The sequence below is a fragment of the Babylonia areolata genome, chromosome 13 (assembly GCF_041734735.1).
Source record: "Babylonia areolata isolate BAREFJ2019XMU chromosome 13, ASM4173473v1, whole genome shotgun sequence".
In the NCBI taxonomy this organism is placed as follows: Eukaryota; Metazoa; Mollusca; class Gastropoda; order Neogastropoda; family Buccinidae; genus Babylonia; species Babylonia areolata.
This window is the reverse complement of record NC_134888.1, coordinates 8,502,525-8,518,291: the sequence shown is the minus strand read 5'-3', so window position 1 is coordinate 8,518,291 and position 15,767 is coordinate 8,502,525. Positions and strand designations below refer to the sequence as shown.

Genomic DNA, 15,767 nt, shown 5'->3' with positions numbered 1-15,767 from the left:
TAAAGATTTCAACTGACGCTAAGCTTACGTCATTTTGTCCTTCTCCTTCTCGTAACACAACCACTCCATAACCAGTGTTGCCATTGGGTGAGCGGAAACTTGTGTTTCTGATGCAGTGTATTTAATTAATACCTCTTTTGTATCAGTAAACTACAAGTATTATATACTGGCAGAATCGTCGCAATTCCATCTTTAAATCTATTCCATTTATGTTTGCCTACGTTAAACTGATTTAACGCAGTTTGCAATTTTCAGTGACGAACTCATTAAAACTGATCATTTCAAGTGACGTAAATATAAGGTTGTAAATTCATCTTTGATAGTCAACACTTCTTTTTATACTCATTAGAAAGATGGTGTTGAGCTCTTTGCTTTGCGACCAATTCGACGTATATCGGTCCAGGTGTCAATAAGAAGTCTATCATTTAACACCTGGCAGCAAACAAAATTCAAGTCAATTTTAGCCAGTTTGTTTGCTCGCTCACGTGGGCGTCATTGCAGTTCGCATGGCCCACATAAATAGCGTGAAGCGTGTGGACACTGGTTAGATTCACAGGTGTGTTTGAGCCCACACATTGAGTGTGTCGCGCAGTGACCACTCCCTAACATTCTGCTGCACTGGTTTCTTAACTTCGTCTTCTTTTCTTCTTTAACTATTGTCAGGTCAGGTCATTAGATCTGCTACTGGTAACCTGTAATCCAGTACAACCTGTTCAGGGTCGGGTTGCCGGCGACTAAACCGGCACTCCCACTGCTCCCTTCCGGGACTGGTGAGGCGGGTGGCTAGACACCCTTATGGAAATCCATAAAAGGGCATCGGCTCAGGAGAGCCACCGACGGTCATCTAGCTCCACTGTGCTGTGTGCATGCCACACGCAGTTGGCCCCCGGGGTGTGTCTACCCATGCATGCGAAGTCTGGATCCGGCAGAATCTGCGGAAGAAACCTATCGGTTCAACGGAGAGGAAGGCGGTTACAGCAATGCACTGTGGAGTGCAGAGAGCAAGATGAGACACGAAAAGATATCTTGGTCATCCACTGCATCCGTGCTCATCCTCTAGTCATCTCGACTTAGTCTTGCCACTGGTAATTGGTGGACCCGGACGAGAGAGTGAGGTTGACGTTGCGCAACTCCTCTTCACTTTAAGCAAACTCATTGCGCAAGTCATCAGTCATCCAAAATGACCTTTCATCCTTCATCATTTCATCACCCCCAAGTCCTGTGGTGACAGGCGAGCGACGAAACGACAGGTGTGGGTACACTGGCAGTTGCAGCCACAGACCTGCACACAGGCGGCTCAGGCCATAGGGTCGTTCTTCGTCGACAGGAGCAGCGATGGAGCTCGGCAGCCGTCTGAGCGTCTGAGCAGCCCTCTTTAGGAATGCACTGCTCACCTTGGCATGAGGAAGGGGCTAGAAAAGGTGCCCTAAAAATTGCCTGCTCCATATCACCCTGGCCAGCATACCGCGGCTGGCGGGGACCCTACATCAGCGGTCGAAACATAAGGACTCTCCTGGACAGAGATAACGCGGACAGACCCCAAAGGAGAACGGCACTAGTTGCATCCGAACTCGCCAGATACAACATTGACATCACAGCCTTGAGTGAGACTCAGCTTGCAGGTGAAGGCGAGCTCTGTGAACGGGGATCTGGTTACACCTTCTTCTGGAGTGGACGAGGAAGCGAAGAGCGACGTGAGGCTGGCGTTGGTTTTGCAGTAAAAACAGCACTTGTCAGCAAGCTAGCTGGAATCCCAAAGGGAGTCAACGATAGGCTTATGACCATGAAACTCCCACTGGCATCTGGCCAGAAGCACCTCACTATTGTCAGTGCCTACACCCCAACCATGACCAACCCGGATGAAGTGAAGGCGAAGTTCCATGAGGACCTTCACTCTGTCATTGCTGCTATCCCTAAAGCAGACAAGCTCATCATTCTTGGGGACTTCAATGCTAGAGTTGGCTCTGACTACATCTCCTGGGATGGAGTGATTGGAAAGCACGGTGTGGGCCACTGCAACCCAAATGGATTGCTTTTGCTTCAGACTTGTGCAGAGCACGAACTGCTGATAACCAACACAGTTTTCTGCCTCCCTACCCGTAACAGGACGTCATGGATGCACCCTCGCTCAAAGCATTGGCATCTCATCCATTACGTCATCGTCAGGAAAAGGGATAGGCAAGATGTACGTGTAACAAAGACCATGTGCGGCGCCGAGTGTTGGACAGACCATCGCCTTGTAGTCTCGAAGCTGAATATTCGAATCCAGCCCAAGAGACGCCCCCAAGGCCAGAAGGCTCCAAAACGGCTCAACATCGCTAAGCTGAATAACATCACCATCACACAGTCCTTTGTGGAGCTGCTGGAAGATCGTCTAGAATCTGCCTCTCTGGACAACCAGAATGTGGAGTCTGACTGGAGGACCCTGCATGAGCTGATCTATAGTACAGCTTCAGAGACCCTGGGACCCATGACCAGAAAGCACAAAGACTGGTTTGATGAAAACTGTGATGAAATCAAGCAGCTTCTGGATGAGAAACGCCGTCTGCATCAAGCCTACCTGAGCAACCCAAAGTCCACATCAAAAAAGGATGCGTACGATGCCATCCGCAGGACTGTTCAGCAAAAGTTACGCCAGATGCAGGATAAGTGGCTGAGTGACAAAGCTGATGAGATCCAGGGATATGCTGACAGGCACGGTATGAAGAGGTTCTATGATGCCTTAAAAGAAGTCTACGGCCCCACATCCTCAGGATCATCCCCCCTCCTCAGTGCAGATGGGAATACCTTGATCACTGATAAGGAAAAAATTCTCGAACGCTGGGTTGAGCACTTCAACAGTGTCTTAAATCGCCCTTCCTCCATAAATGATGAAGCCATAGACCGTCTCCCACAAGTCCCCATCAACAAAGCACTGGACGATCCGCCAACGCTTCTTGAGACCCAGAAAGATATCCGTTTGCTATCCAGTGGCAAAGCACCTGGCTCAGACTCCATACCAGCAAAGGTCTACAAGGATGGAAGCACTGTGCTGACTGAGAAGCTCCATCAGCTGTACTCACTCATGTGGAAAGAAGAGATCCCCCAGGATTTCAAAGATGCATCTATCATTCACTTGTACAAGCGAAAGGGGAACTGGCAAGCCTGTGATAACCATCGGGGCATTTCCTTGCTCTCCATCGCAGGCAAGATACTTGCCAGGATCCTACTAAACCGCCTCACAGCACACCTTGACCAAGGTCATTTCCCTGAGAGCCAATGTGGATTCCGGAAAGAGCGCGGAACCACCGACATGGTGTTTGCTGCAAGGCAGCTGCAAGAGAAATGTCAGGAGCAAAATGCTGATCTGTTCTCCACCTATGTCGACCTCACTAAGGCCTTCGACACCGTGAGTAGAGAGGGACTGTGGAAGATCATGGCCAAGTACGGATGCCCTCGGAAATTTATTTCCTTGGTCAGCCAATTCCATGAAGGCATGCAGGCTCGAGTCCAGGACAATGGCGAAACATCTGCTCCTTTTGCTGTCACAAATGGTGTCAAGCAAGGCTGCGTCCTGGCTCCAACGCTGTTCAGCCTCATGTTCTCTGCAATGCTTACTGATGCCTTCAGAGATGGCGATGTTGGAATCGGCCTAAAGTACCGAACAGATGGCAAGTTGTTTAACCTCAGAAGGCTTCAAGCAAAAACGAAGGTCATGACAGACATCATCAGAGACTTTTGGTTTGCTGATGATTGTGTCCTCAACGCTGGATCTGAAGCTGACATGCAACTCAGTGTCGACAAGTTTGCCACTGCCAGCAGGAACTTCGGCCTTACCATCAGCACGAGGAAAACTGAAGTTCTCCATCAGCCAGCCCCAGGTAAACCGTACGTTGAGCCCAACATCACAGTCAACGGTCAGAGACTCAGTGCGGTGGAGCGGTTCACATACCTTGGCAGCACACTGTCACGAAATGCGACCATCGACGATGAAGTGAACGTCAGGATTGCAAGAGCAAGCGCAACTTTTGGCAGACTCAGTGCAAATGTCTAGAACAGAAGAGGCATTAGTCTTGAGACCAAGCTAAAGGTCTACAGAGCAGTTGTTCTCCCCACACTACTGTACGCCTGCGAAACTTGGACAGTGTACCAACGACATGCCAAGAAGCTGAACCACTTCCACACAACATGCCTCAGGAAGCTACTGAACATCAAGTGGCAAGACAGGACCCCAGACACAGAGGTGCTCGCAAAAGCCACCCTTCCCAGCATCTTCACCATCCTGATGCAGTCCCAGCTTCGCTGGGCTGGACACGTGGCGCGCATGCCAGACCATCGGCTGCCCAAAAGGCTCTTCTATGGCGAGCTGCAACAAGGGAAGAGATCACACGGAGGTCAGAAGAAGCGCTTCAGAGATACTCTGAAAGTCTCTCTTAAAGCGTTTGATATCAACCCTGACTCCTGGGAGGAATCTGCAGTGGACTGTGACAAATGGCGCGCTGCTGTGCACAAAGGCGCCAAGTTGTGCGAGGCCAACAGGACTGCTGCAGCTGTTCAGAAGAGGGAGGCCAGAAAGTCACAGGCAAACAAGCTCCCTGACAATGATATGCCTGTCTTTGTCTGCCCCAACTGTCAGCGAACATTTCGTGGACTATTCATAGATTCATGAGCATCCTCCCGCCCACCCCACCACCACCCTCCCACCATCCCCCAGCTGGATGACAACGATGGTCATCATCGATCTCGATGGACACACCACCACCATTGTAAAATAAAACAATAGAAACCCCTTTGTGACTGGCCTCTTCATGCCGCTGGCATATACGATGAGCATTTCTATAATTCACTTTCTATACCTTTAACTAATTCTTAAATCCTTTAATTCAAGTCCCCTTTTATCAATCATCCCCCTTAACCACATGTTTACAATTTAGGCTTAAACTGTTTTGTGCACATATTTTGTGCGTTTATTAATCATATGTATTAGGTGACTGAGCACAATATAAGCTGAAGCTTTTTCTTTATCGAGGGTTTTTTTTGTTTTGTTTCTGTTTTTGTTTTTTGTTTTTTTACTCATTTTAAAAAAATATTTCATTCTAATCTTTCAATGCTTTGTATAACAGATGCTGTAATTTCTCTTGTTTCACGATTCAAAATGTTTAAATGTTTAAACCAAACTCACCCTCACTTTGGAAATGGAGACGGCGATTCGATATTCCTGTCAAGCAATGGACCCAGAAAAGTATGGGTTGTGATCACAACCGGCCACGTTAAAGTCGTTCACCAACCAGCTCAGAAAGATAAAACAGTGTGTTTATCATGCATACCTGGGTCCGTGTTCTGTGAGAAACACTGGCAGTTATGCTGTGACTCCATGTGGACCACCCAGTGTGCGATTTTCAAGGTATGGATTGGCCCTAACTCATACTCTACGTCTGTGATGATTTCTTTCAAAATTAAAGAGCATCATTATAAAAATGTGCGATTTTCAATGTATGTTACCCCTAACTCAAACTCTATCTCTGTGATGATTTTAAATTAAAGAGCATCATTATAAAAATGTGCGATTTTTAAGGAATGGGTTACCCCTAACTCAAACTCTGTCTGTGATGATTTTTTTTTTAATTAAAGAGCATCATTATAAAAATGTGCGATTTTCAATGTATGGGTTACCACTAACTCAAACTCTATGTCTGTGATTATATATATATATATATATATATATATATATATATATATATATATAGAGAGAGAGAGAGAGAGAGAGAGAGAGAGAGAGAGAGAGAGCATCATTAGAAATATTTGGGATCCTAAATGTGATAAGAGGCAAGATATCAATATATATTTTTTGGAGCTGTATTATCAATAGTTTTTTTTTCTTACAGCTTATTCTTTTGTGAAGGACTATGACTCTGAAACTTGGAGGCAAAATTACACTGGCTCTTAGTGCTGCAGCCTTGGGGGCTAGTTGGTCTTTGGAAGCCATCCCCAACACCACCTGTCCTAAAACCATCTTGGCCAAGAGAGTGGGGATGTAACGTGGGCAAGACACTCTCCACCATAATCAAATTCTAGCCCAGATAGTCGGTACACCAGTTACGTCCTCTGCTGTTCTGATGGTCCTTGTCGGACACGACAGACTATCATTCACAAAGCAACATATTATATTATTACAAAACTATTTTTTCGTACTTTTGGGAACGTGTTTCAAATGTATCCAATTGAAAAGATATTTAGTTTGTTTACAGTGAAACAAAATATGTTCAACTGATAAGATGTCAGCGAATACACATTCAGTCTGTTCGCAGTATTTAGTAGAAGATTGTAATAAAAGTTTGGATATCCAACATTCAATGCTCCAACTTGACCTTCGTGCATTCAACAAAAATAAACAATACAAAGGCGATAATCACTACAAGAGTACATACACAAACACACACACACACACACACACACACACACACACACACACACACACACACTCAAGAAAATATGTCTGATCTATCCAGAAGTCTTTCCAAAATGGCCTCACAATCCATGGAAGCTCTCCCCAGAGACGAGACACTAAGGGAGGCCACTGTGGAAGACTATCAAGCCGTCCTTGACATTGAGCCTGAAGGGTACCAGGGGCATGATTATCTGCCGGCCACCTTCAGGTCACTGGTTGAGGGTCACGAAGTCAAGGGTTACGTGTCCCTGAATCAGGGTAGAGTGGTGAGTATGGCTTTTCAGGCTGACCTCCTCCTCCTTGATCATTCTCCTTGTGTCACTGATCATTGCTTTGGGAGCTTTCAACGAACTATGATTTTACTTGAGGTCAGGTTGGAAAGAAGGAGGGGTCCCCCCGGGGCCCCCACGCTATCTCCCCCACCCCCACCCCTCCACCCCCTTCTCTCTTTCTCTCTCTCTTGAAAAGCATACCCAAAACATGTACTGTCATTTAAACAAATATATTTGATTCACACGATGCAGTCAGCTTTTTTTTTTTTTTTTTTGTTTTGTTTTTTTGTTTTTGCTTTTTGACTTGTGTAAACCAAGTGAGTCTGTTTTAACCCGGTGTTCGGTTGTCTGTGTGTGTGTGTGTGTGTGTGTGTGTGTGTGTGTCCGTGGTAAACTTTAACATTGCCATTTTCTCTGCAAATACTTTGTCAGTTGACACCAAATTTGGCATAAAAATAGGAAAAATTCAGTTATTTCCAGTCATCTGGTTTAAAACAATATTGCACCTCTGGGATGGGCACACAAAAATAAAATAGAAGCCAAATTATATGCAAAATGAATTTATTGTTATATTTATATTTTATTATTCTCTAACTTGGCACTTTGATCTGATATTCTAACACAGCATCAAGAGCAGTCATTTTTTGTTCAAACAGGAACTTCTTTTGCTAAGCATAGAAGTTATATTTATTTTGCATGTCTTTGATGCAGACAGTAAAAAAATGGAAACTAAGTTAATCTGAATTTAATACTACTTTGCTTTAAACTGATCTTTCTCATCTTAAACATTACATTTTGAAATTATACTCAATACATAAAAAGCTTGTGTGTTTTGCTCTCAGTGTACAGGGCTTTCACTTTGCTTATTCGCCAAAGTGGTCTTTTTCGGAAAATACTAAAATCAATACTACGAGTGGACTTTATAGATCTGCTGGCTGAGCCCTGAAGGTCATGGGCAAAAATCAATTGCGTGCACATATTTATACACATTTAAAGTGTGTGCTCATATTCCTCGCGAACGCGAAGGACGCCATTTTGTTTCAAGTTGTTGACCTGCCCGTTCAATTCTATATTCAATCGACAATACACGATACCATGTGATGGAAAGTTGGAGAAGGAGACTGTTAAATATTTATTCAGAGAAAGATTTGTGAACGCCTCATCACTTACTGGATTATGCCCCAAACTGCCGTAAAAATAGCAACAAAATCAGTCGGAATTATAGTTAAAAATAATAAACCACGAGAGTTAATGCCCTTGAAACGTGACAATTTCCAGTCTTGACTTTTTTCAAAATTAAGTCCTTTTCACTTCGACGTTTAGAAGTACTTGTACTTGGCTCTACATGTTATTAGTTTGACAAAATACTCAATTTTCATATCAACTTTAAAACTATAAAACTAGAATGAACATAAAAGAGAAATTCTCAGCGGGTGTAACTAAACTTGTACATCTATCTAGATCCAGAGAAAACGACAAAATGTTGCGGTGTATTGCAGCGATAGCCACGTCTCCTTTACTACCGCGGACTCAAAAAGAATTCTTAATTGCCCTTGAAGATTTTTGGAATGTCCAAGATACACCAGAATAATAACATTTAAATAGCGTTCACTGCGAATACCACAATCGATTTATCGCCCTTAAAAAGCATGTTTAAATGTTAAATTTATGAACATCAGTTAAGGAGCCACGATAGTTTCTTCTCACCCGAACACCCGGGGTTCGAATCTGCCTTCAGGGCTTTTTTTTTTTTTTTTTTTTTTTTTTACCGAAGCTTTATAATAACAAATACAGAACACATTTTAACGAATAGGTTTTTTTTTTAAAAGTGTATCACAAGTGAGCCTTGAAGGCCTTGCCTCCTTTTTTTTTTTTTAAACCGTCCATGCTACACTGCTCTCACACATTTGATAGAAATTAGTCACTCCTAAACATATACAATAAGGAACCTACAACAGTTCTCTTTTTTGACTTTGCAAAAGCTTCCAAAAATGAAACATGTTCTATGTATACATGTCAAAATGCAATCCTTTCATGAATGGAGTGTTTCCTCGTTGGTAACACGTCTGCATAGGAAGCAAGAGAATCTGAGAGTTTGTGATTGAATCCAATATTTGCCAGAATTATCTCCCCCTCCACTAGACCTTGAGCGATGATCTGGCTCCAGTCATTCAGATGGGATGATGATGGAGGGTGTAATAACCAGGAGGTTGGGTTTGTTTTCGCTGTCTTTTGATGTTTTAGCATTTGTTTACAATTTGCGTCTTTTCCCTTTGTCCCTTTTTAGGGCAATGGCTGGATGTAAATGTAGCCGAGCACTTGGCTGGCAACGATGACCATAGTTTAACTCACAGCACATGCCGTGAAGTGGATGACAGTTTTACTACAGTGATGGTGTCCAACCATTGTCCTGTTGATGTAATTCGTGTGGTGTGACGCCATTCAGAAGTCTGAATTCAAGTCGTTAGGCGTCCTGCCAGTGCCGCTCTCGAGCACACGCCAAGCGTTGTGCACACTGTGTCAGTTGCCTAACATTCTACAGCACTGTCACCTTTACTTCTTTTCTTCTTTTAGTATTGTAATAAAACAATAGAAAAACCCTTGTGACTGGCTTCTATGTGTCTCTGGCCTGAGAGAGCAGCTTTCTATCCTTTAACTTTTTTCTATCCATCAGTTCAGTAATTCTTATGTATCCCCTTTATATGCCCACTTAGGCATGGTTACATGAAAGAAACATGTAGCTTGCTCATAGATCTGTTCCCATCATCAATAGAGATTTTGTCTTATCTTGTCTTCTTCTTCTTCTTCTCAGCCAAGAAGTAATATCACTATTGATGAATGGTTTCAACATTTCAAATCTTTATTAGAGGAAGAAGTCAGTATTATTAATGTTATTGACGAATTATATGTTGATGACACTGATAATTACATTAATCGTCCAATTTTTAAAGAGCTGTTATTAGCTTTTAGAAAACTATAAAAAAAAATAAAATAAATGAATAAATTTTAAAACAATTTTAAAAAAGGGAAAGCAGCTGGTCCTGATGGTATTATTGATGAGTTAGTGATAAATTCAAATAGTCAAGTGGTTAATTTTTTCTTGAAACTATTTAATACTCTCTTTGACAGTGGTGAGTTCCCTGAATACTGGACAGAATCAATAATTTTGCCATTGTTCAAAAAGGGGGATGTTAATAATGTTAATAACTATAAAGGTATATCTCTTAGCGAGGTGGGTCGAGGAAAATGACATCAATGTAAACATCAAGCAGGCTTTAAAAAGGGATACTACTCAACCATAGATCATATGTTTACTTTATTAGCGCGAATACAGAAACAGTTTTCTCCCAACCGTAAACTTTATGTAGCTTTTATTGATTTCGAGAAAGTTTTTGATTCCATAAATAGAAATCTATTATGGCCCATTTTAATTAAACAATGTATCAGAGGGAAATTACACAGGTGTATCACACGGGTGAGAAGTGTTGCTTTTACCCTGTGAGGGTTTCACCCCAAATGGAATTGAAGAGTCATTTCCACCAACTATCACATCAGTGAATATTACTATCACACGACGGAAAAGTCGTGGATTTATCTTGTGCCAACTGTCTCACGAGTGAATATCCCTATCTCCATCAACTACCACTGTAATTTCCAACTTATTCCTAGAACACTTCAACCCAGGGGAATGTAGTCTATTTTCTCTTATTTCTTTTGGTTCCTTATGTTTAGTGCTAAACGTTACCCGACACAATAAGATTTATGACAGGGAGGGACGCTTTCCATCTAAGAGTTATGGATACGTAGAGAGTAGACTCGAACCAAGAAATGAATAAGACACACAACCATCAAATAGATTGTGACGAGAGGGAATGATTTCACAACATATAAAAACTAATAAGTTCTGAAGACTGGATTCATTTCTAGATCCTTTGTTTATTCAGTCACTCAACATTCTTGGGATAAACAGAGAAGAGAAATAGCTACTTCCTAATCTGTTCTATTACTGTTAATTAATGCATAGTTTTTGTTCTTGATTTGATTATCATATGTTTCGCACTTTATGTTGTGTATATTGTGCATTGTTCGCACACCCCTTCATTGGAGGCCATAGCCTATAATGAATAAATCATCCGTATGCGTATCCATATCTGTCTCTGTCTGTCTGTCCGTCTCTAGATATGTTGAAGATGTGTAAAAGAAACAAAGGGAACGAGGGTCTGTTGAAACAGGTGGGGTTCCTCAGCACCAAAATAGTGGACGGTGGTCAGACTGTGCTGACGTCAGCAGGAAGAGTTCATCCCGACCACAGAGGTCAAGGCCTGTACGGCCGTTTTAAGCAACGAGTGTTGAAGCCGTTTGTGACGTCACCAAGTGTCCAGCATCTGGTCTTTTCTGTGGACAACACCAATATGGAGAACAGGGGCCAGAGCTTGAGACAGTACAACGTTGTCATGGAGAAGGTCTGTGTCTCTTCACATGTCTTGTGTTTTCTATTGTCTATAATATTTTTAAAAGGGTGTTCTTTGTCCAGTTATTTATTCATTTATTTGTTAATCAATTTATTCATTGATTGTTTGTTCATTTACACTATCCAGCTTACTTATATATATAGATATATTTCTAAGCCCATGACTGTGACACCATATTTAGATGTAATTATGTAAATCGTCATTGTTACCCGAGTACAGCAGCAGCAGTGCTTATAGTGTTAGTGAGGGGTGGGATGAATCACTCCTATGACTGGCGATGTGCACATTTCATGAACTGGACAATTTTTGTCCACATCTGTGAACTGGTAATGATTGTTTTTTTGATGGACCAGTGCTCATCACCGCATGCACGTAATTCGTGTCAACTGGTTAGTTCCAAAGCCATTATCATGTGTATTTCCCATCGTTGCTTTTTCTTTTTACTTTGAATGCTCATCTATTTCTGTGTCTTGACTTCTATCTGTTGGTTACAGAAGGTGACATGGATGAGAATGGAAGTGGACCAGGTCCGGGCAGAGCTGTCTACAGGACCAGTCCATTCCATGTGTCCACCACAGCCCCTCACATACCAGCAGCTCCACTCCCTGCTGAGTCAGCCCCCATCCCACCTCTCCCACCTCTTCCCCCAGCAAAGGATTCTCCTCAACTGGGAACCCTACCGGGTCATGGCGGACAATACTGACGTCATCGCCAACAGCTGCAGAGATCGCGTCTTTGTGGCGGCCGGTGCAGAGTCCATTGGCAAGGGAAACAACTTCCCTGTCACGTTGATGTCCTGCGGGAGTCATTACCCTTGTCAGAGAGGGAGAATGTATGACGTTGATATCTTTGGGTCTGGGTCTGATGCAGAAATGTGTGATCATCTGGTCTGGCATCTCCTTCGACTAACAGAAATTGCGAAGGAAAAGTCAGCAGTGATGACAGTTTTTGCTGATGGAAAGATGCATGATGCACTCGCCAAAGTTTTGACACATCTTCCTGTCCAACCTGTTGTTTTGCCATTTCAAGCAGTTTTTGTACTGGAAGCAGGTTTGCAATAAATAAAACAAGAGAGGCAAGGCCTTCAAGACTCACTTGTGATACACTTAAAAAAAAAAAAAAAAAAAATCCAAGCTTTTTATGTATTGAGTATAATTTCAAAATGTAATGTTTAAGATGAGAAAGATCTGTTTAAAGCAAATGAAGTCCCCTTGCATTAATTACAGAGTAGTTTCCCTTTTTTACTATCTGTACAAAAACGTTTGCAAAATAAATAAAACTTCCATGCTTAGCAAAAGAAGTTCCTGTTTGAACAAAAAATTATAATAATAACTGCTCTTGTTGTTGGGTCAGGAATATCAGATCAAAGTGTCAAGTTTAAAGAATACAAAAAATATAAATATAACAGTAAATGCAGTTTGCATATAATTAGGCTTCATTTTTTATTTTTTGTGCCCATCCCAGAGGTGCAATATTGTTTTAAACAAGATGACTGGAAAGAACTGAATTTTTCCTATTTTTATGCCTAATTTGGTGTCAGCTGACAAAGTATTTGCAGAGAAAATGTCAATGTTAAAGTTTACCACGGACACACACACACACACACACACACACACACACACAGACAACCGAACACCGGGTTAAAACATAGACTCATTTTGTTTACACAAGTGAGGCAAAAAAAAATCAGCAAACTTGCTCTTGCATTGAAGACTTTCACAGACGTCAGGTATCTGACGTTTTGATATGATATCCCAGCCTTCCATGATTTTAATTAGCAGTATTACAAATAAAATGATCTGTGTATTCTACATTAGAATGTGTCGAATTCATTGTTGACAATTGAAATTAACACCGTTTCCTAATGGTGATATTGGGCAAACATTACTGAACACAGGCAACTGAATTTCAATTTCGGGCACTCAAAAGGGAGACCGACTACTAGTACAAATAGCGATTATAATACTAATTCCAATAGGACCATCACTACTGCTGCTGCTGCTACTACTACCACCACCACACTACAATTACTGCCACTACTGAAGATAATATAATAATAATAGTAATAATAATGAAACATTTCTTTTGCATGCCAGTTTCGGAGGGAAAACCATGCAGTCACTTTGTGCTGTTGTTCACTCCAGTGCCACACTATTTCGTCATTCACTGTCACTCCTGGTGTCAGCAGTGGACGATGTTTGCTGAATGTCTACATCAGGAGATGTCAGTATGACGTATGAGATGCCACGTGTAGTTGTATGACGAAGAATATTGATGCATAAAATGTCAGTAAAATAATGAGTGCCCGCGGTCATTATTTTGCGAAGTGTTTACAAATAATTACCCTATGAGGTAATGAAAATGCTTCGTAATATTGCGTGGTTAAGACCCAGAGGAACCCCTGACCGAGCTGCATCTCTATTGCCTCTCTGCGAACGCTGCATCATAGAACATTATTTCTGACAAGGGTAACCATTCTTTGTGTTGCTCTTTTTCTTTGTTCTTTCGGGTCGTTTTGCTCCTTTCCACTGGAATCTAGCAAGCACAAAGTTATGATTATATAACACCAATCATGTTTCAACAATTGCAGAAAAAAAGAAACAGGATCGAAATGTGCCTCCATATTTTTATTCATTTTCACGTTTGATCAACCATGCCAACAAAGTATAAACATGCTCAAGATCGTTCTGAACAGACTACATCCCCAAGCAGATAACACTACTGCTGAAGAGCAAGCTGGATTCCGCTAAAGGCGGATGTGCGATTGAACAGATCTCTAACCTGAAAACCCTTCATGAAGAATACCTTACACCAGAGGAAGCTCTACCACCTCTTCAAAAACTTCAAGACGACATTTGACAGAATCTGACAGGAAGCACTATGGGCTGCAATAAAAGGAATTAACATTAGCTAAAAGCCTGTCAATATCATCCAGCAGCTATGCTCCAAAGCGACCAGTGTGGTTCTGACATAGGGTGCTATTGGACAGTGATTCCAAGCGTCGGTTGGAGTACACTGTTCAATATATTCATGGAACATGACTGTCGCACTTGAAGATCAGCACAGTCAGCAGGAAGAAGAGGAAAAACCATCACAAACCTTTGCTTCGCAGATGACCTCGAAGGAGTGCTAAATAACTCTCCGAGCTTGTTAAAAGACTGGATGAAACATCAACAAGATATGGCATGGAAATCGGCTTCGAAAAAAGCAAGTTGATGGCCAGTCACAACACCAGCTTCACTGCTGATGAAACTGTCCAGAGACGGAAACTAGGAACTGTTCAACAGTTCACTTAGCTACATCAATCCTCATCAATGAAAGATTCAAACCAGAAATCTTCTCAAGGGTAGCAAAGACCACATCAGCACCACCCAGATTGAAACATGTATAGAACGACAACAATGTCGCCGCGAAACTCAAGATCAGAGTTGGTTAGAAATGTTCTGTCATTACAAAACAGCATCCCGAATGATAGAATACAAAGTGAAAGGATACACAATACAAAATGAAATACGCAAGGAAAGGAAAGGAGCGCTATGAAAATTGCTATGAACGAAAAAGTTCAATGACATCCAGTTATATACCGTGTTTGATGACAAAGTTTACTGTGCAAAATATGTGGCATTGTCGTGGTTTTGTAGCTGGTTGTCTCAACAGGAGTATGTCCACTATAACTGCAGTGCTGATATATTGTCTGTTGTTGTTGTTATTGTTGTAATGTCCACACTGATGTACTCAGCAATGCCCCACGAGTGCAAGGATGGCATGTTAAAAAAAAAAAAAAAGTCCGTGTCAGTATTTGCTTAAACAGTGAGTGTTATGTATGCAGGTTGTGTCACACAATGTTATTCCCTTTCTTCCCACACACGTTTCGTTCGTTTTACGCTGTGTTTTGTCGCATATGTCCATGATTATCAATTAACTACATACAACCTATTCTGAGCATTGTGATTTTTCGTGAACATTATGAAAAGTAGAAGAAAATAAAGATTTAAAAAAACGACACCTGCTGGCTGTGTCTGTGCATCTTTATGTCTCTGACCGCGTTTTTTGTTGTTGTTGTTGTTGTTGTTTTCCTTTTCTTCTGGGGGCAATGTGCGTTGGAGGGGCCTAGACTGGAGAGGGGTGCACCTTGCGTGTACATATGATTGTTGCTTCGCGCATTCGAACATAAATTATGGTTGTATGTACCTACGTGTAGTCGTACACGTGCTTGTACGAGTGTGTACTATGATCACGTGTACACGTGTGCGTGTGTGCAAGTGTGTGCTCGCACCTGTGTGTGTGTGTGTGCTGGTCTGTCTCAGTGTGTGCAAGTGTGCGCGCGCGCGTGTGAAAGCGAATGCTTGAGTACTGTGTACGCTCTCGTGTGTGCAGACCAGCGTGTAGTTGTGTACACGTATCTGACGGTATCATGGTGTGCGCGCACGCGCCGGCGTGTGCATGTTCGCGCGCGTACTTTTTCACAAAGTGTCCAGTGCCGTATTTAGTACTGATATTATGGGCGATCAACAATCATCATTATTATCATTATTATCATTGTTGTTGTTGTCATCATCATCATCATCATCGTTGTTGTTGTTATTGTTGTTGTTG

At 42.2% G+C, this 15,767-nt stretch overlaps 1 protein-coding gene across 3 annotated transcripts; it reads left to right on the top strand.

The window, feature by feature from the left end:
• The first annotated feature begins 5,312 nt into the window (after window positions 1-5,312).
• LOC143288821 (histidine N-acetyltransferase-like) lies at window positions 5,313-15,168 on the top strand. 3 transcript variants are annotated; one of them, XM_076597461.1, is made up of 4 exons: window positions 5,313-5,383; window positions 6,489-6,693; window positions 10,932-11,162; window positions 11,666-15,168. In XM_076597461.1, exons 2-4 carry the CDS (start codon window positions 6,502-6,504, stop codon window positions 12,230-12,232), a joined length of 990 nt encoding a protein of 329 aa, XP_076453576.1. In that variant the 5' UTR covers window positions 5,313-5,383; window positions 6,489-6,501; the 3' UTR covers window positions 12,233-15,168. The 3 variants fall into 3 exon arrangements, with proteins under 3 accessions (XP_076453576.1, XP_076453577.1, XP_076453575.1); XM_076597462.1 differs by lacking the exon at window positions 6,489-6,693 and having other exon boundaries at window positions 5,338-5,383; XM_076597460.1 differs by lacking the exon at window positions 5,313-5,383 and having other exon boundaries at window positions 6,394-6,693.
• Window positions 15,169-15,767: the final 599 nt, after the last annotated feature.